The sequence below is a fragment of the Leucopleurus acutus genome, assembly GCF_964270905.1.
Source record: "Leucopleurus acutus genome assembly, chromosome: 13".
NCBI lineage: Eukaryota > Metazoa > Chordata > Mammalia > Artiodactyla > Delphinidae > Leucopleurus > Leucopleurus acutus.
In genome coordinates this window covers 49039143-49060871 of record NC_139155.1, presented here as the reverse complement: position 1 = coordinate 49060871, position 21729 = coordinate 49039143, and the positions used below count along the sequence as shown (strand labels likewise).

Here is a 21729-nt window from a genome sequence, read left to right as displayed (position 1 = left end):
GCATGAATAATGAATTAATACAGAAATTAATGTAGAAATATGCAAATCAAAGGCATAATGCATTGAACCTAATTAATATAAACTAAAGTGTTAAAATATCACATTTATTTCATGTAATTTATTTCAACTAATGATTTGAAAAGGAAAACAGCAAAAAAAATTTCTGAAAACAGTTTCAATATGCTTCTGTGAAAATGATGCTTCATTCCATAAAACACTCATTTTCCTTATTCCCACTGCCAACAGAACTCGCTGTTAGGGTACTTGACTGTCAAGTGGAACCAACCAGTCTTTAATTTTCCACAACCATATAACACATGTTCAATCACTTTCACTTTTTCTTTAAATTCTTTAGTCAAAAAAAAAAAAAAAAATCCAGATGTCTAAAAGTGTTCAGTTCACAAAATCTGTGTGAAGCTTCCAGGGAGTCTCATAACTTTTAAAATCAAATTAAATGAACATACTATTTTATACTGATGCAGTGTCTCATCATTGGTTCAGTTCCTTTCCTTCAAAAATGTGAAGCCGTACAGTATCAGTATTTGTAAAGGAGCCACAAATATGGTTAGGGTTTTATAAATCTGGTCTACAAACATTTTCCCCCAAACTACAACAGCCTTGCTGTCACACACACCTCGACCTACTCATCTTACCAACAGTATAGTGGGCCAGAGGGTTAAGAACTAATACAACGCTGTTTAGTTTTTCTGCATTTACACCCAGGCAATTCACATCAATGACGGGAAAGAACACTTAACAGACAACTCAAGTTTGCAAATTAGCAGGAGAGAAGAGAAAAATGACTCAGAACAACAAGCATACAGTATTACCAAATGCACTTTACACATTTATCCTGTTAAGTGAAGCTTAGTTTTGATGATTTACAATGCTAGTTCTTACTCAGTTTTGTAAGCATAATAAAGTCTCCGTAATCTCAGCCTTCCCCTTAGCACCCTGCTATTAAATCTTTGTTGAGAAGTGTGATGAGACCCCTCTGGCTTCCAGCCCTCCCTACTCCCTGAGGGAAATGGCAAGAAATAATAGGGTTTGTGGATTAGTAAAATGAGAGGTTCTCTGTGCTCTTCCTTCTTTAAATATATATTTTGATAATCTGTCTTCTGCATCAGAGAGTCCCAACAGCATTAGAGTGTTGATTTCCCTCCCTTCTCAGCCTCCAGGAAAAAGACAGCACGGCTGGGGCAAGACAGGTGGTTTGCATCTCCTGCTACAACTGAAGAGCGGGATTTAATTTTTTTTTTTCCCCTTTCCCCTTATTCCTTCAAGCAGGGATGATATATAATTTACTTACACATGTTGGATTGCAGACAAGAGGACAGCTGCCCTGAGAGACAAAGAAGAGGGCCACCCTGTACCTCGTTATCCTTAGGGACTGTTCTGCTGCTTCCTAGGTCAGGATGCTTCTCCACAACAGTGCCCACCTTCCAGAATTCCCCTCAGTGATGAACTCCATTAACTGTGTGTGTGACCCCCTAGATCTCTGGGCCGATGCTGGATCTGCTGTCTGTGAGTTCAGTCCAGGTCACTGGTACCTACTCATGAACTGACCTGGGGCATACCCGATCCCTGAGCTGACTTTCAAATCTGAGTCTAAAATTGATCATCTTGGGACTTCCCTGGCGGTCCACTGCTTAAGACTTGCCCTTCCAATGCAGCGGGCACGGGTTCAATCCCTGGTCAGGGAAGTTAAGATCCCACATGCTGCGTGGCACAGGCAAAATAAAATAAAATAAAATTGATCATCTTGGTCCATATTTGACCTTCATCTCCTAAGGCCAGGACTAGTCTAGGCTCACTTGGCATGACTAGACCAGGATTTCAAAACTTTCAGTTTGGAGTGAGTCAGTTTTCACCTTGGCAGCTCACCCTTGGGTATGAGAGTCACCAAAGAACAGATCTCAAGTTACCAAGAAAGCACTCAATTAGGGATGGGAATCTCAGGGCAGGTTTTTACCAGTTCAGGGTGGTTTCAACAAAACGACCCTGACTGACCTCCACAGGTGTCAGACCACAGAATACCTCCGTTTTGTGTTATTTTGCAAATCAGCAAGTTTTAAGACTTTTCTCTCCTAATTCTACTCTATAGTTAACCCTCCTATACACTACTAGGAGTTCCCTCTTTCTTCATACAAATTGTTCACCAAAAGGTTTTCAGGCTCTGGTCTAGATGGATAGGACGACACAAGTAAGTAAAGACTTCGAGATGAACAGAAGGGAAGCCACAAGGAGCAAAGAAGAAAGTTGAGAAAACAGCAAGAGACCATAAGATAGCCAGAGAGAAAAGAAGGAGAGATATAAGGACAACAAGGAAATTAAGAGTCTTGAAACAAGGACAGGAATCAAGGGAAAATTAGCAAAGATACAAATGGGGCTAGATGAAGTTAAAAGACAAAAAAAAAAAAAAAAATAAAGAAACAAAAAAGAGTAAAACTAAAAGGGAAAAAGAAAACAACTAGAAATATCCTACTTCGCTAAACTAGCATTTTGTCCACCAGAAAAAAGAAGCAGCACCAAGAAGAGAGTAAACTCAAGCAGCAGGAAGCGAAATGTGGAAAAGTCAGACCTCCTAACGTAGAGTAAAAGGTTTTAATCAAGGAAGAAGGTAAAAGCATCATATTACTTTTTTAATTAAAATGCTGCCAGTGTCTTTAATCTCTTCCAGATCAGACTGAAGGGTACCCTTAGCTAACTCAACTCAAGTTTGAACTTTAACACTTTAAACAAATGTGAAGGATTCCTGATTTTGTTTCTCCCCCTTTTGCTTTCTCCCTGATCCTCCACTTCTGCTTTTCCCCTCATCAATCTACCGCCCTCCCCAAGAAATCACCCTGAACATCAATAAACAGGACAAAGACCCATCAGCTGTACCGTTCCTGAAATGTTTCATTAAGTCACAAATAAGACTGTTTTCTTTCCTTTGTTTAAAATGTTGTGGGATAAAATGATGTGAGCACAGACTAGATTCTAAGCTTTTAGAAAGCTTAAGATCAAAATAAACCAAATATTTTATTAGGGATTGAGGTTTTTGAAGAAAAAAGTATTTAATCCATAAATATTATCTTCACCATACCACGTGCTGAAAATCCAGCATTTTCTGCACTGATATTAAAGTTGTATAATATATAAAGAAATATATTATTGTATAATAGATAAAGTTATCCAGGAATAATGTTTCTTTTGTTGTTGTTGTTGTTTTGCTTCACAGAGCTGAACATAAGGATATTTCCATGGCAGGAACTCAATAAAACGTAAACACTAAATAGAACTTCAAGGTTTTTTTAATATTGAATTTTAAAGTTAATCTTTCACATGAGAGATACACCACTCTCACCTAAGGTAAGATTTCTTGCTGGCATACTTTATATTGGCCATATCAGTTAGGTTCCCATGTCTTCACCTTAATGTTAGTGTTGACTCCACATAAGTAAAGCTTCCCTTTAAAGCTATTCCACTAAAAATAGAATCATACTAACTGCATTTAATGGGATTTTCCAAAAATTATGCATTCTGAGGAAAAATGAATTAAATGAAGTCAATTAAATGTACATGAATTAGAAAATGCAAATAAATCCACAAAGAATACCTTTACACACCCAACAGAATGCTTAAATTAAAAAGACTGGCAACACAAATGTTATCAAGGATGCACAACTGGAACTCATAGACATTGCTGGTGAGAGTGTAAAACGGTGCAACCACTTGTGATAAAGATTCAGAAGTTTTGCATACAGTTAAATATACCCTACCCCATGACTCAGCAATTCTACTCCTACTTTAACTCGAGAAATAAAACATATATCCACAAAAAGCCCTGTATAGGAAGGTTCACGACGACTTTATGCACAACAACCAAAAACTAAAAATAACCAAAATGTCTACCAATAGGAGAATGGAAAACAAAATTAGGATACATTCATGTGATGGAATACTACTCGGCAATAAAAAAGAACAGATTACTCATATACACAACATGAATGAACCTTGCAGACACTATGCTGAACAAAAGAAGCTAGACACAAAAAAGAGTACATACTGTGTGTACTTATAAGAAGCTCTAGAACAGGCAAAACAAATCTACAGTTAAAAACTTAAAATCTAGTTACTTCTAGTGGATCATTATTGATTAGAAAGGGGTCAAGAGAAGAGAAATGTCTAGGATGCAGGAAATTACCTTAAGAGGGATACGGGTCACATGGGTATATGTATTTTGTTAAAGTTTATCAAACTGTACACTGAGGAGCTATAAATTTCACTGTATGTAAATGTTACATTATAAACTATAACATTAATAACTATAAACAGCTATTAAACTCTAGTTAGTTGGTCTGCTTATCATGATGATATGAGTAAGCAATTTTGAAACTACTTAATGTGTATTCTAGACTCGGGAAATGAGTAAATATATTGAGGATGATGGAAGATAGGTGTCTCACTGCTAGAGAGGATAGTAATAAATATGGAAAGAAAAAAGATTGGAATGTATCTCAAATGTTGGATTGAATTAGAGGTATCAATAGAAACATGTGGTTCTTATTAGAGAGAGAAAAATACATATATGTGTATATATTTGTATATATGTGCATTTTATAAGTTATATTATACATGTATTATATTAAACACACATATACATTTCCTAAAGTCTGTCTGCTGATATGGTTTATAATCAACGATATACCTCTATCAATGAGTATACACAGTGCCCATATCTTGATTTCTAAATACCTTTGTCCTCTTAAAGGAACCAGGGTTCCTTGGACAAAAGATTGATTAGGACTATAACATGATGAGCCTGGAGCATCTGTTTGCAGCAGAAACTGAGTCAGTCCTCAAATAATGATGGAGACATTAAACTGACCCAGAATACCATTCAAAGGGACTCCTACTGGCCAAATCTCAGGCAATCTGGGCATCAAAATAATGACAGTAATGAATTATGACCCACTGAATAAAATACAAATCCAAAAGCCCATGGTGATACGAATACAAAAATAAATGAATGAATAAGAAAGGAAACTGTGGCAGAAGGCCAACTAATAAATACAAAAATTATACAGCTAAAATGGAGATTTCATGAGAGAAAATATTTACTTAGTGTCAAAGCATCTTCCCACAAATTACTTATTATTTACAAAGGGAAAAGAGCAACATTTTAACACTGGAGAAATTTGGTGGACATCACCTAAAACAAGTATTCAGTGTTAACCCCATCAACACTGGTATAGTATAGTCAACATCAGGTACTTCCTGATCTGATGTACTGAGAAGGGCACAGCACCACTTTGGTGGCATTCCTGCCATGGAAGTATGTAACCTGAATTTAATCATGAGGAAACATCAAGCAAACCCAATTACAGATGGGCATTTTATAAAGTGTTGGCAGGTACTCCTCAAAAAATGAGAGACCATTCCAGGTGAAAGGAAACAAAAGAGACATGACAATTAAAAAATTAGAAAGAAGAAGAAAGAAAATGAAACAAACAAGCAAAAAACCTCTAAAGGACATTATTGGGACAACTGTTGAAATTTAAACATTGGTTGTGGATTAGATAACAGTACTCTATGTGTTAAATGTGAACTTTCCTCATTTTGATAAGTGTGCCACAGCCATGTAAGAGACTGTATTTGTTCTTAGGAAATACACCGAATATATTTCGAAGGGTGTGAAGTCTTCAACCTTCTCTCAAATGACTAAGAAAAAAAACTAGTGAAGAGGCAATGACAGATCAAGTAGGGTAAAATGTAAAAAACTGGTGAATCAGATAAGTGGTAGATGGGAGTTCTATATACTGTTTTTGCAATTTGTCTCTAAGTTTGGAACTGTATCAAAAGAAGGTTACCAAAACCCACAAAATATGTATATAGCAATGCTTATATAAGCGCCACAGATTTCCAAACTTATACTCCAAAAAAACAATAATGGGTTTTCTGAAAGAGAGGAGAGTCTATGGCCTAATAAACTTACTCACTGCAATCCCTTTTTGAAGAGCCACAGTGCACTTCAATAATGAAGCCTATTTAACTGGATTTAATCCAACAGTTCCATAATAATCTGTTCAGGAAACCTGCTTAAAATGGAACACCTATTAAAATCTTACAAAAATATCAATATTCTGTGGGAAACAGCTGGAGAACCACTTGTCTAATAAATACATTTCCTATACATGGTTAGTTGAAGAAAGATTTGTGCTAGGAAAATAAGATAGAGTAAGAGATCTACAAACACACACACACACACACACACACACACACACACACACACACACACACACACACACACACACACTGGAGCAGTGTCAGTATCATCAGTAAGAGAAAAATGACAGGAGTCTAAAAAGAGATATCTATCTAAAATGTCCCACCCAGCCTCATATAGTATGTTCTTACAGGATATATTTTTAAAGAGGGTAGAAACTTGGCAAACTGAGTTTTACTTTTATCCAACCATTAACTTGAACACATCATGCTTCCTGTCATTTTAAATCTGATTCTTCCCGCGAAATGTATAGCAGAATAGCTTCTGTGCCTTAGCGAGCACCTTCTGTGGGCCAGGCACTGTGCAAGACTCAGAGAATACAATGATGAATAAGACAGAGTTCCTGCCATCCACGAGCTTCCAGTCTAATGAGGGAGATGGAAAGTTAACACATGCAGTGAACACTGTGGTATTCAAGAATAAGCATCAGGTTTTATAGGAACACAAAAAAGGCACCAAACTCAGCAGAGAGTGACCAATCAGTGAAAGTTCTCTTGAGATGATATTTAAACTAAAATAAGTTCGTGCACACTAAACTTCTGTGAAAACTTATTCGGAAGGTATTTTTAAACTTTATTTTAGCCACCCAATGTTAGGCTCTGTATCTACATGGTATCACGGTAGTTAAAAAAAAAAAAAGGAAATGAAAACATATCCATTAGCTATTAAAATCTGGGTACAATTCAAAATCTAAGGATGACTGTGACAATGAGTTTGCCGTAAACCATCATCTTCGAATTCTTTCTAAAGCGCTTCTAGACTTACCTAGGTACTCAAGTAGAAGAATGTAACAGCTGGAAGAGGGGGTGAAAAAAAAAAGGAACAAACGGAAAAAATCAGAAATAGAACAGTATGAGAAGACAAGAAGTGGCAAGTGTTGTTTACCTGTCAGCTGAAAAACAAGAAACAAACGGAAAAATCAGAAATAGAGAAGACGTATGAGAAGATGAGAAGTGGTAGGTGTGTTTACCTGTCAGCTGACATCGATTAATCTTGTGTTCTGTGATGTCGCTCAGTGACTCAAACACCTGGAAGCAGCTGTCACAGCTGTGCACGCCTTCGTCTTCCAGCTCCTCACCATCTTCCGGCCTCTTCTTACAGTCCCCTGCCTCTCCATCTTCAGTCTTGTCTTCAAGTTCACAGTTGGGGTCTGAAAAAAAAAATCAAGACTGTAAGTATGGTGTTTAAAGACAGGTTCTTTTAAAGTAGCGCTTCATCTTGCTACCCAAACCAGAAACACCTTTTTCCTTGAAGCTGCACTAGGAGGGCTTTATTGTAGATTTTATTACAGAAGCATCAAAAGTGGGACTTCCCTAAAATTTGTCAGTTCGTGATGACTGGAGTTTTTCCTTTTGTCCTCCAACATGTAGCCCTTTTCTCAGCTCCTCTTTCAAATAATTTGCCACACTTAAGGTTAACTTTGACATTTTTTTACAGCCTTTGTTTGCTTACAAGAGAGAGAGAAATCACTTTTAAAATTAAACAGTCTCCAATGCAAAGGGAAAAACCACTGTGCTTGAGAATGAATTCCTTTTCTGCTAAATATACTCTTTCACAGGAAATTACCAGAATTAGCCAAAAGGCTAGAGTAAGCTAAGCTAATTACCATAGGCACAAAATTGACCTTTACTTATAGACTGGTCAAAACACACAGTTACCCCATTATTTGTTAGACAGCAAGAGCAAAATAAGTCCTACCACATAGCATAACATTCTTGCAAGCACCAATTCAAGTGTAAATGTACTGGTGTGTCTCTTGTTTTCAAAATCATCAAAAACTAAAACAAAATATACAAAGAGCAACTGCAAATTAGAATCAAGTCAACAACTTGAACCGGCATTATCAGTTTCGAAAAGCTAAACAGAGGGAAAACTAAAAATAGTGCCATTGTAACCCTAAGAATGATACACAAATATCATTCGTAAGAGAGCAAAACACGTGCAATATTTTCACTTAGAGCTCAATAAATACGTTGTGATTTTCTTTATGCTGTCTTTTGCCTCATTTTAGCGAAGTATCCCCAAACATTCTAGTGTCACTGCTCCTCTTTGCAGGAAAGCACAGAGGGAGAGAAGACGCCTCTTTAGGGAAAATTAGGATAATACAATCTGTGACTTAACTTAACGGGACATTCATTTCTAATAGCAAGAAGTCCTCCAAAGTCAGAAATAAATTATGTCTCAAAATAGAGTTTTCAATGAACAGTTACAAAAGAACTGTGTCCAGATACCTGAGAAATATGTAATGTGTTATCTGTAGTCAATTTGTTTAGATATGGGAGGATAAATATTTGCAATGTTACGATACAGAATTCACAGGATCAAACTAGCCCAGACTTCTTAGAAAAGTCAGTCAGTGCCGCCATACCACTGTCCGCTGTCGGAAAGTGCTTCCCGCTACCTTGCATGTCACGTGCTTCTACGAACCTATTTCTACAAGTCACGGTGCTCCCCTTTGGCTGGAAGTTATTCCAAAGCCTTTCTACACATCTGCAATGAACTTAACTATATCACCACCCTTCAAATGATTCACATATACCAAAATCAACTTACATGTCAACACATATAATAATCTCTTGGGTTTGTAAAACAAAAGCAGAATTCCCAAATCAAAGAGCAAGTAGTTTTGTTTGTTTATTTTCAAAAAAACCTAAAAAACGTGTTTAAGTAAATTGGTAATTTGAGTTGATTTGCTGTCTGGAAAATTAACTCAACACTCGACGCAGTACCCATTTCCACCTACTGGCGTTTAGACGGCTCATCCCTGGGGGAGTAATCACAGGATCTTTTTCGTTTGTCTTGTACTTTGCCCAGCACAGCATGGTGTCCAGGTGAGTGTTTAGTAAATATTATTTAATGATGACAAGAAGGGAGGGGAGGGAGTAAAAAAAGAGTATACTAAAAAGTCCTTTACTGGTATTTCTTCTGTAAACAGGAACAGACCAGTCATCTCCAAATTCAAAAGCACCTACGTGCCTACGTTTTCCAAAACTGACACTGTATAATCCATCACATTTGCCTTTGCTGGTTTCAAATGTTTCATCTAGAGCTACAGACACAAGAAACAGGTAATGGTTCAAAGAGCTCCAACAAGCTAAAACCAAGTGGTAAAATACCGCCAAATTAGAGTAATTCAGGAAAACAAATAACTGTCCCAATTATGGTGAACTGGCCGGCACACCGTTAACACCGTTAAACACTTGGTGGAAGGCAGCAGGCGTACACTGAACACTCAGTTGTTTAGCATGATTTTCCAGTTTCTCATAAAACTGACAGCACTCAGAGAAATGTGGCTGCTAGGTCTGAATTTTAATACGATTATTTAAATGCTATGCATCGAGTCTGCAGACCTGTTTGTTTTTAAATAAGCAGACACTGAATACTTTAAGTAGTATGCAGCGAAAATGATAAGAACTTGCCTCCCTTATTATTCAGGATATGGACACTTTACACGGATCCACATCAAAAATATCAAACAAACAGGGAAGCCTGCATGATGCTCTAGCTCTTAACAACTAAAGAATGACCCCAGTCCATGCTTCTGACACTGTGGCCAGTTATTAAAATGAGGGTCATTTTAAGACTAATAAAAAATGGTTTTGCTTCCACTTCTGCATTTACAGATAGAATCCTTCAGGGGCTGAAGCCAGTCAAGCTTATTCACTTCTGCTGCAACTTCAGGACGCAAGCTCCAGCCAACTGGCGAATTGTTTTTTAGGTCACCACTTAAGAGGGACCCTCTGGGGGGTGGGTGCGATTATAGCCTATGATGCTTTGGTGCAGCACAATGAGTCCTGGAAACTCAGACTCTCTCCCTGGGAGTAGATTTTTTTTTTTTTTTTGCCAACCTCCACATCCAGGAGGAATTCTTTCTTGCCCATTCGAAAGATGGGTTTAGGGCTTTCCTGGTGGTGCAGTGGTTAAGAATCCGCCTGCCAAGGCAGGGGACACGGGTTCGAGCCCTGGTCCAGGAAGACCCCACATGCCACGGAGCAACTAAGCCCGTGCTCCACAACTACTGAGCCCACGTACCACAACTACTGCAGCTTGCATGCCTAGAGCCCGTGCTCCGCAGCAAGAGAAGCCACAGCAATGAGAAGCCCGCGCACCGCAACGAAGAGTAGCCCCCGCTGGCCGCAGCTAGAGAAAGCCCGCGCGCAGCAACGAAGACCCAACGCCTCCAAAAAAAAAAAAAAGCAAAACAGAAAAAACAAAACAAAAGATGCATTCATTTGCGTTAGGAGTTTCCATTCCTAATGGCAGCTGAGGTAGGAAGATTCTAGAAAGCTGACACCATCAACCATTTCTTTCCCACAGGCGGCTACACTTCAATAATTGCACATGGCCTTAGTTATGTAGTTTTTATAGAGCCCTTTGAGAGTCAGTCATAAGAAATAACTGTACTGCTCTGCTAGCCATTCAGACCTCTGACTTCAGCCCAAGGAGTTATAAATACAAGGTCCGTCCCTGTAAGCACTGCTCCAACCCGAACACCACTGCAGGACGGACAGCTGTTATTCCAACTCTACTGTTGTACTACAAACCCACCCAAAGGGCAATATTTTAAGATATCTGCACACCCCCCTGCACTGCCATCACAAACCCCATCGTAGCCACAGGCACCACTCTGTCCTCTGCCCTAGAGAAGGCCACCCAAATTCGCTTCATCCATCACAGATGACCTCTGCCCAACCAACCTGCAGGCTCATCCCTTCAGAAGGGTCCCTATGATGCACTGGACTGAGAGTGTTCAGACTCGGATAAAAGACACAACTGTTACTGTAAAAATAAATGGCAGCTCTCTGTTTCTGATTTTGTTAACGTTACTTGTAAATGGAAATTTAAAAGAAGTGTAATTTTTCCCCTTATTATGTTCCCTGGTGGGTGGTTCCTTCCTTCTTCTCATCCTCCTCTTCATAAGCGTTGTTATTGCTACAACTTGGTTTAATAAAATTACAAATTTGGGGAAAATGAAAAACTGCACTGGCTTAAAAGTGTTGGAGGCCATAAACCCATGGACTTCAATTAATTTCAAGTGTGGGATCAATTTAAGGCCAACCAGCAGAAATTCTGTTCTGTCCATGTAAAAATGAGGTTTCACCACATTTACTTTTTATAACCTATATAAAAGTCAAGTAAAAGTAATGAATATCTAAACCCCATCTCAGCGGACTGGCAAAGGCTATCTGTATTCTTGAAACTCATCCTACATATTTCTCTCTGTGCAACAAGAATTCCATGCCTGATCAAAGTTAAAATGTCAAACCACTGAGAAAACAGCCCAATTTCCAATCCATTTCACTGCCTAGAAATGGACCTCCTTCCAAGCCACTTTTGCATGGAAAAGCACTGGCAAAAGAAAGAAAAACTAAGAGATCATGTGGTTATAATTATTACCAGGCAAGGAATATTTCTGCAGCTCAGTGGTAAAGTAAAACTCTGTTGCTCTCTGCTCCCAGTACTGTCCATCGCAAAACAACTGCCTCATTAAATCTCTGCAGTAAGATTAATATGCCGTAGCTGCACTACATTTATAACCTGGTACTCTATAAAAAGCACATTTAATGGTAAGAGCCAGAGCCTAGATACAAAGTATTACTATAAAAACTTCTGGCAGTGAGTATGCAGTCCAGGCCCTCTGTCCTTCTTGCTGGAGATATAAATGAGGCTTTTCCTGGTTGCCTCTAAGCATGAGGCTCTACCTTACAAACCAGCACATTTTTATAAGAGTGGCAGAAACACAGGGTTCTGAGGATGATGTAAATATGAACGCAAGAAGACTATTTAACAACTAAGATTGGCAAGAGATGAATGAACCCAAAATACTCAAACACAAACTTAAAACTGGACCATTTCCTTATAGTTTGTTCTCTGGTCATAGCCAGGTTTGCACCAAATTAAACAACCATGGCATGAATTACTCAATCTTAAAGCAACCCACATAGTGCCAGTAAGTTCAAACATAACAGCTAAAATATGCATACTGCCTTAAAAAAAGAACATGTGATGACCATGACCTCCTGGAACTTAATTGCCTAAAACTATAAAAAAAAAAAAAAATAGACGTTCAAGAAAAAGTGGCCTCAACACTACATTACTAGTGGACTGGTAAAAATATGTTTTCGTTATTTTGGAAAGCTGCCTAAGTTTTTTCTTCCAAGGATATCTTCTGAAAATAAAAAAAGCACTATAACCCAGGTCTTATTTTGAGGAACCCTATGGTGAATAAGTAAACAAATAATTTAAACAAATGCATTCCACACTCAAATTTCCCCAAATCACTACAAATGATGCACCTCAGGTTAACAATAATCTTGTGCAAATAATAATTAATTGTCTGATGTTGTTGGGTTTTTTTAACATCTTTATTGGAGTATAATTGCTTTACAATGGTGTGTTAGTTTCTGCTTTATAACAAAGTGAACCAGCTATACATATACATATATCCCCATATCTCCTCCCTCTTGCGTTTCCCTCCCGCCCTCCCTATCCCACCTCTCTAGGTGGTCACAAAGCACCGAGCTGATCTCCCTGTGCTATGCGGCTGCTTCCCACTAGCTATCAATTTTACGTTTGGTAGTGTATATATGTCCATGCCACTCTCTCACTCGTCCCAGCTTACTCTTCCCCCTCGCCATGTCCTCAAGTCCATTCTCTATAAAAAGAAATGAAATTGAGTTATTTGTAGTGAGGTGGATGGACCTAGAGACTGTCAAACAAAGTGAAGTCAGAAAGAGAAAAACAAATACCGTATGCTAACACATATATATGGAATCTAAAAAAAAAAAAAAAAAATGGTTCTGAAGAACCTAGGGGCAGCACAGGGAATAAAGACGCAGACCTAGAGAATGATGTTGTTTTTAAAGCTCACATGTGGTCACGACAACTGGCCTTCTAGGGTTTACTGACATCTTTAGAAGTCCCACACCTAAAAAGAAAACCAGATACTACTATTTAGAGCAAACCATGTCTGAAAGCACTCCTCCCCTCCAAGTATGTTCAAATCCCATGAACTGGCGTATCTTGATAACTTTCTAAGAACAGAGGAAAAGTGACCTTCGGTGTACCAAGAGTTAACAAGGAGCCTCCCTCCTTTTCAAAAACCAAAGGGTGGGATCATTATTTTGTGCTTTCTGGGCTCTACATGTGCATTCTCACTGGAAATCCCATAAGATGAAAACAGATTTAGGGAAAATAAATCGTCCACTGTTTATAAAATCTCGAGCAGGCTCTAATGAAGGAATGCGCCATCTGGCCCACACCCACCTGCTACTCTGCTACCTCACTTTTTTCTACTCTCAAGAAAAGGTAAACAAACAAAAGGAACCAAAAACAAAAGCAATCAGTGAGGTGGCCAAGGATGAGCATTCCTGGAACTTTGGCTTCTGGACAGGGACAGCCCTCCCAGGCTGAGACCTGGTTGATGACAACAGGTCCAAAGAGCTCAAGTGGCCAAGGATAAAAACGTGCTCTTTTTACTTTTCCTGCAGTGTTTATCTTCTAACCACTCTATTCTGTGAAAGTTATTAAATTGTTTTACAGAAAAAAAGGAAAAAACAAAACAAAAAACCTTTTCAGGTACTGTTCTCTCCTTTGTCTCTAAAATCTTCTCAGACAAAAAGAATTATCTCTATGTTAAACAAAATCACACAATTGAAGTTTAGAATTTCTGTGGTTTTGCTTGATTGTTCTACAGGTCTATCACGATCCTTGAAGACCAAAGAGAAATATCACAGGTGCACTATTATGAAGGAGCACATGCCAAACATGAATTTATTACCACTCTTCTTTCTACAATGAAATTCCTTGTAGGAGGATGCTGAGTGGGAGGAAATTAGCCTTGGGAGAGGTTAAGACACACACACACAAATACGCAAAACAAAAAAATACACATGCATGTTTTGCAACCAAATAAAACGTTTCTTGGCTTCCAATCAGAATCTTACTCAAATTTCTTTCCTCTTCTTCATCCTTCTTTATCTTTAACATGAAATGTAAAAGAAAAGCCATCTTAGCTCTCCAACTTTCATACAGAGTATTTATAAACAGGTCCCTGCCTTAGTCATTTAACCTTCGAGTGACTGTGGTTGCCTTGTCACACCTTCAGTAAACAAACATTTTCTGAGCACCCACACAGTAATAGGCATTTGGCTAAGGCCCTCGAGATGCAAAGTCTAAGACCTGGTCCTTGTCCCAAGGAGCTTGCAATCTGCTGCAGAGCTTCCCAACCAGCGGGTCAAAAGCGGGTTCTGGTGTTCAAGGATATTGATCCTTTCCGCCCTCGAAGTGGCCACGTACAGCTTGAGATAACTGGAAACTGCAGGCCAGTTGCCTCTCCATGTATCCAAGTGTTTCCTTCAAAACATCATTTTTCTGCGTGTGCCATGACATGAGAAGGGCTGGCAAGCACTGGGGAAGGGGGAGAGAGAGATGAGTAAACCAATGACTGCAGAAGGAGGGATAACTGCTCGGATGGAGGAGCCCACAGACTTTTAAAAGCCCACAGGCTTTTTTTTCTTAATATAATTTTTTTAATTTTTATTTATTTTTGGCTGCGTTGGGTCTTTGTTGCTGTGCACGGGCTTTCTCTAGTTGCGGCGAGCAGGGACTACTCTTCGTTGCAATGCATGGGCTTCTCATTGTGGTGGCTTCTCTTGTTGCAGAGCATGGGTTCTACGCACACGGGCTTCAGTAGTTGTATCACGCGGGTTCAGCAGTTGTGGCACGCAGGCTCTAAAGCACAGGCTCAGTAGTTGTGGCACACGGGCTTAGTTGCTCCACAGCATGTGGGATCTTCCTGGACCAGGGCTTGAACCCATGTCCCCTGCCTTGGCAGGCGGATTCTTAACCACTGTGCCACCAGGGAAGCCCAGCCCACAGGCTTTTAAATCAGATGGTGCAGAGCAGGAAAATGTTACACAAAGAGTAGCAAAATTGGGCTAAGTTTTAAAGAATGGGTAGCACTGAGGGCAAGTAGAAGATGGCTCTCCAAAAAGAGGAAACATATGTAAAGGCAGAGATGCAAAACATGATGCTTTCCAGGAAGTGCAAGCTCTTCTGTGCTACTCAAACGAAGGGCTCTGGATAGAGAGGAAAGAAAGGGGAGCAGTGGCAGGGACAAGGCTAGAAAATTGGGCAGATCACGAAGGACCTACTGTGAACTAAATGTTCAAATGTTAACCTTGGCGCTATGAGAAATCATTGAAGGATTTTAAGGAGAGCAACTGATCACATTTACATTTTAGAGAGATGCCCCACTGGTGATTAAGAAGACGATTTGGAAAGAGACCAGACCTGGAAGCAGGGAGACCAGTATGGAGGGTCTGACATAATACAGGGAAGAAGTCCAAGAGACCAAGCTAAATCAATAGCAGAAAGGAGGTCATGGGAGGCATCCCAGAAACAGGATTCGGAGGACTTAGGACTGACTGTGACCCTAAGAACATGGGGAGCTGTCTCAGTGACAGCCAGGCATCAGGCATGGCGGAGCCAGTCCCAGAGATGAACCTGCTATCTTGGCTTTAAAATAGATGTATCAACCAAGGCTAATTAATGACTTGCTTTCTTCACTATCTTCACACCCAGATTTTGCCTTTTATCCACAATCCCAATAGAGCCAAAGGTGGAGACAGACTGGACAGAAATATCACAATCACACCAGCTAACTTTTTCATCTAGTGCGAGAGATTTGCAAAGGCCCCGGTGACACTTCCTGGGACTTACGAGGTTTTTGGTGAGATTCCCTTTACTTTCATCTTATTTCAAACACACACAAAGCCAACGGAACATAAATGCAAAATTTGACTAAGAGCAAAAACAGGTACTGATTCTAATAACTTTCTTTTATTCCATCTTTTAGGAAAAAAAATTAACCCTTAGTTAAAGTTAACATGATTCCACATGTAGTTCATGATCCTTTTTGAAAGACAAGGTAATAACACTAGACCACTACTGTCAATAATATAAAGCCAAATGAAAACATTAGAACATTCACATTAAAAGGCTTAGCCTTCATGTGGAAGAAAATAGTGCGAGAAACCACAAAAAAATGATAAGTCAACAGGGCAAATATGAGATGGAAACACTAAAGTGGGGACACAAACTCAAAATTATCTAACCTAATAGAAAAAGAAAAAAATTACCCTGCAAAGGTTTGGTTTTGTTTTTCCCCTAGATGAAGGGTTTCCAGTGAACTCTCCAATGTCTTTTTATTGTTGTTTTTGTTTTGTTTGGTAAGGCTTCTTGACACACACCTTTCTTCTCACCAGATTTGAGACTCCTGATTCTTCCAGTTACCCTGATACCTTCATGCTCAACATCGCTGGCTCACTGAGAAGGGGCTGTTGATAACATCTGAGTATAGTCCCTAACTCCCTACAAAAACAAACAAACAAACAAAACCAACTTCTACATCCTTATGCTCAATATGAAACCAAGCCTCATGGACCCTTTCTTCCATTTTATATCAGAAAAAATATTACATAAAAATATTTTTAATATCCAGATATACAGGTCTAATTTGCTACAGCCAAGTGATTTTAAAACTGCTAAAACTCCACTCTGAAGGAAAACAAATTATTTTTTAAAAAGATTTATGCATAGTTTTTAGCACATAATGACCAGGTACCTTGAAAAATGCTTCTTAGGGCAACTACAACAATAAAGGAAACATGTTTTGAAAGTAGGATTCAGGCATTTGGATATCTGGGGAAAAGTCTAGTTATTTCTTCTTTAAATGTAACCAATAAGCCTCAGGTATAGTAGCACAGCGAGGAAGCATTACTCCATCCCAGCCAAAGAAAATCTGGGAAGAAAAGTTTTATATTCCAGGCGTCATACCTTCTGATACTTCTACCAACTGTTCTTATGACTTCAGCTATTTTAGATAACACCAATCCAATTGTAACAATATTTCTTAATTGGACACAAAGTTACCTATGTCAACAATTACTGAAACACTAGCTTAGGGAGAAAGTTTTGCTTTGAACAAGAAATATCCGTTTGCTGCAATGTTAACAATGCTCATCTTTAAATTTTGAGATGATAAACTCCAATCTCATTCACAAAAATCATTCAAATATTACCACTCCATCTCTTTATTAGTGACTTTGGTTTTGCTTTTGTTTTAATTTGGGAAGTTCCTCTTCTTAATTGCAATGATATATTGGAAAGACGGGACAACTGGTTTTGCCTAAAGGTTGTGAATTAAACACAAGATCTGGATGGAGCATTAATTATTATCCCACTAAATGGAATCATATAGCTCAGGAACATGAAACATTTTGCTTATTTTTTTCCTTTTTCCCCTTCCAAAGCTCCAACTGGTTCTCAAACAAACTGGGGATCAAACTGTCACTAAAATAAAGTGGAAAATAATTTTAAAACAACATTTTTTTAAGATTTTTTTTCTTTCCTTACGAGCTGGCACACAAGTAAGTGTACAGCCCACATTTCTAAGAAACGATCCCATTCAGGAAGATAAGAAAGTAGTTTCTAAACAACTTATTTGGTAACATGATGGCTCAGCGAAAAGGAAAGAAGGAAAGAGAAAAATCCTATAAAATAAGGTACATGTTTGTATAATGAAAGATCAGAACAAAAAGTGAGGCTGTGATTTATGACTTATGAGCTGTTACAAAATACAAGAAAATTTATGTACAATTGGAAAAAATTCATTTTGTTCTCCTTTAGTTGGGCCAATAAATTTTAAAATATAGGCAACCCTAAATGTCTAAGGTTCCTTCAGCCTGATCAACAAAACAAGAAAGGCCACACAACCAAAAATAAACTATAAAAATAGATCATTATTGATTTAGTATCATTTCTGAAACACTTTCCTTAAGGAATCTGAAACAAAGGGAATAAAAGAGCATCATTTTTTAACTTTTTAACTGCACTTTTCATTTCCTAGAACACAAGAACTGCTTATGTTTCCATGAGTTTAATGTTTTGCTTTAGTTCTAATGCAATATCTCCAAGAAACAGATTTTAATAAGGCACCTTTTCCTACAGGATGACAACCTTGCCAAATGTGCATTCCATCTGCATGTATCTGCAGACAAGTAATAAAGACACCAGGGCCATTAGCATAATCAATACACAATTTACAGAGCTACCCAGATAGAACTGAAAGTGAACGTGTATGCCATTATCTTAGTAACTATAAATTAATAGTCGTCTGTGGAAATATATTCCCACTTACATTGTTTCAATCCTGACTTGTCAAGATAATGAGCATAGATATAGATATAAATAGTATATATTACACATAAATGTTTTAAATGATGATTTATTATCAGATAATCCCCAAATATGCATAAAGTAAAATCAACTAAATCAATCACACATAGGGCAGAATGGCTGATAAGTAACCGTATTTAACCATTTTGGTTTTTTACCATGTGCTTTAATAAGCAGAAAATATATACATAAATATACACATATATATAACATTCGGAAACATAATTTTCACTGGAGAAGGAACATGTTCTCAGATGGTGAGCCAGAAGATCTCACTCTATTTTCTTAAAAGAATAATAAGGACACTAATCTGGTCAATTCTACTACTTGCTGCTTGCAATTTTAAAAAATCCAACCCTTTTGAAAGTTTGTATTTAGCCAACACTATAAAAAAAAAAAAAGTACGTGCCGTCTCTGAGCTCTCATCTCTAAGACATCAGAATTGGCATCATTTCTTCAGGGATGGTGACGGGTCATGCCCGATTCCCTCCATAGATGGCATCGATGTCCCACCAGTCCTCGGGACAGCCCACATCCAACACGTGTGTCCATCTTGTCACAACAACAAAGCAAATTTGCATGGAAAAGTGGCATATTTCAAATGAAAGAAAGCAGACATTGCTTTAGGATGGTAACCTGCCAGTGGGAAATGTGAATTGTTTTTTCCCCTAGCTTCTCCACACAGTGTATTTAAAACACCCAACGTGACATCACCAGGAACTATTCAGCCCAAAGTCAGCTGCATTGCTCCAATGTTCCAGGCACAGTCATCGGTCACTTCTCCTATCACTCAAACTGGTGGAGGGCTCGACCTAAGCAAATCTCCTGACCTTTCAGTGACAGCAACCAGAACACCTTTGAAAGTCCACTCAACCTCTATAAGTATTTCTGCTGAGAGCTCACTAGCAATGGGAAAACACTCCTGGGTCCCTCACTCCAGTACCGCACCCCACCCCGACCTTCTCTAAAATACCTCCCAGATCAGCTTTCTGAGGCACACGATTCTTTTATCTGAAGCCAAAGCCTTTAATCACACAATTAGGGATTTGTCAGGTTTCCACTGCTTTCAATTCTCTCTCAGGTGTAACTGACTAATATCATTTTTTTTTTTCTTGTAGAAGTAACTTTTGGGGGTTGGGGGTGGAACAGCAGAGGGAACTGAGATCAAAATGCTTAAAGCAAAAGGAACACAAGAGGGGAGAATGTGGTGGCCAGAGGATTCATTATTTCCACCTCTTGTTTGGGCTTAAGATTGGCCTTGGCTTCTTCTATTAGAAAATCCTGAGACTCAAGCCTGCCTGTTTTCAAGTCAGGAAATCTACATTCTTTTTCTGCTTCAGCCGTGCTAATGGGATGACATACAGCTGTGTCTGTGCCTCAGTTTCCTCATCTATAAAACTGAGACAATGATAACTGACAAGATTCACTTAAGATCAAATGAAATAGATACACAGTGTCTTTAGAAACATGAAAGAGGTGCCCACAAACAAAGTATTTGCCATAAAGATTGAACTCACCGGAGCTCCAGCTGCATTACCCCCCTTTCATTGTAGAGAATGGTTACTAAAAGTTGAATATAAAAACTTACACCATTCCTCTTAGGCCCTCTCCAGGAGGGGGAATAGTTTCTGTTCCACACAGAGACAAGGCAGCAACAGACTGCGCCATGCACACCTCAGGACTTTGCAGAAGAGGGAAAGATGAAGAGGAAGAACTGTGTCTGCTTCCTCAGCTTCCCCGTGGACTTCACCCATAATCAAAAGCTGGTACTACTTACAAACTTTCTAAGAGGCTGTTAAGATACCTGTTGGGCATCTTACATGTGTCACCTAATATAACAGCCCTGTGAAATAGATTCTTACCATTTTATTGGTAAGAAAACTGAGGCTTAGTAGATTTCATAACATGCAGGATTCAAAACCAGGTCATTAGGCATGGTATCCCTCAGGTCAACTCATTGGGACACACTGATAGGGGACAAAAGCCTGAGACCTTGACAGCTAACACTAGACTAAGGAAGGTGACTCTCACAGGGCAGGAGGTCTAGGATTCTGGCTTTTGTTGAGAGGCTGAGAGGGATGGGGAAAGTCACTTTACCTTCTACAGCCTAGAATGTGTACAGCTGTGAGAGGCAATTCCTAGAATCAGAAACCAAGAGACCGAGACTCTTCCCTATTCTATCACAAAGTCCTGGTGACTTGGGATGGGGCACAGAAGCTCTTCCGGTCTTGGAGACGTCAGGGTAGATGGGTGCTCCAGCATCCTTGCCCTGCTCGGGCCACTGCACTTCCCTGGCCCCTCGCCTCTTCTCTAACAAGACATCCAGCCCCAGCCAGGGCCGACCTGTTAGGAAACTGAAAGGCCACCCCAGCCCTTTCTAAAGAGTCTTCTAGGATATCTATTTCAAATTATCTCAAAGTGGAATTTCCTTTGTCACTTACTATCATTTAAGGATATTCCACTCATTAAAAGTGGCCTCGCACAACCCTCTTGACTCTCTCCACCCTGATTTTCAATTACTATTTCTTTCACTTCGTTTAGCATTAAAGTTGAAGGAAAAAGTATAAATGGATATTTGAAAGTCATCTGATTGGAGGTATTAAGGTTTTAGGCTTTGTCCGTATAGAAAGACAACTTTATGACGGTTATAATTTAGTTAAAATAAGAAGACATGGTAGTGTCTGCCCAGAGTATCAGACAAATGAGTACTGAGGTCAACCAGTGGGCACGGCACAGGCTGGGTTTCTAAAGCCCGAAGGGACAGTCGGAGCCCAGCAATCTGGGAGTGGGGACTGGGTGATTTCATGAACTAAACACAGAGAGGACTGGTGACTAAATGAGCAACGGAAGGCAAGGGGAAATAAAAATAAAGCAAACTGAACAGTTAGGACTTACTGCAGAAGAGAATGAAGAGAAATGAAGAGCAGAGAAAATTCAGACAATCTGCCCCCAAATAAGGTTTCACATAAAATTAAAGCAGCGGCTAGACACAGCCAGGCGCGACTGGTAGGTAACAGCCAGCCAGCAAGACACATTCCATCTTTACACCCTCTACTCGTACCACTTGTAGACAACACAGAATCCCTCTCTGAAGCCTAGAAGAAAATGCTTCTCGATCAGTTTACTGATGGGTATGGTGATGTAGAAAATCATCCCCTTGTTCGGCTAATTCCTTTATAAACTCAAGCGCAGATTTACCTTTTTTCTTTAACCTTTAT

General features: G+C 39.1%; 1 protein-coding gene across 1 annotated transcript in view; it reads right to left on the bottom strand.

Moving 5' to 3' along the window:
* ZNF521 (zinc finger protein 521) overlaps positions 1 to 21729 on the bottom strand; it is a gene marked incomplete at its 3' end in the record, with an annotated part of 256271 nt that overhangs the window by 219320 nt on the left and 15222 nt on the right. Inside the window, 1 exon segment of the mRNA XM_082853714.1 lies at positions 7242 to 7421. Coding sequence (XP_082709840.1) covers positions 7242 to 7421 — 180 coding nt within the window.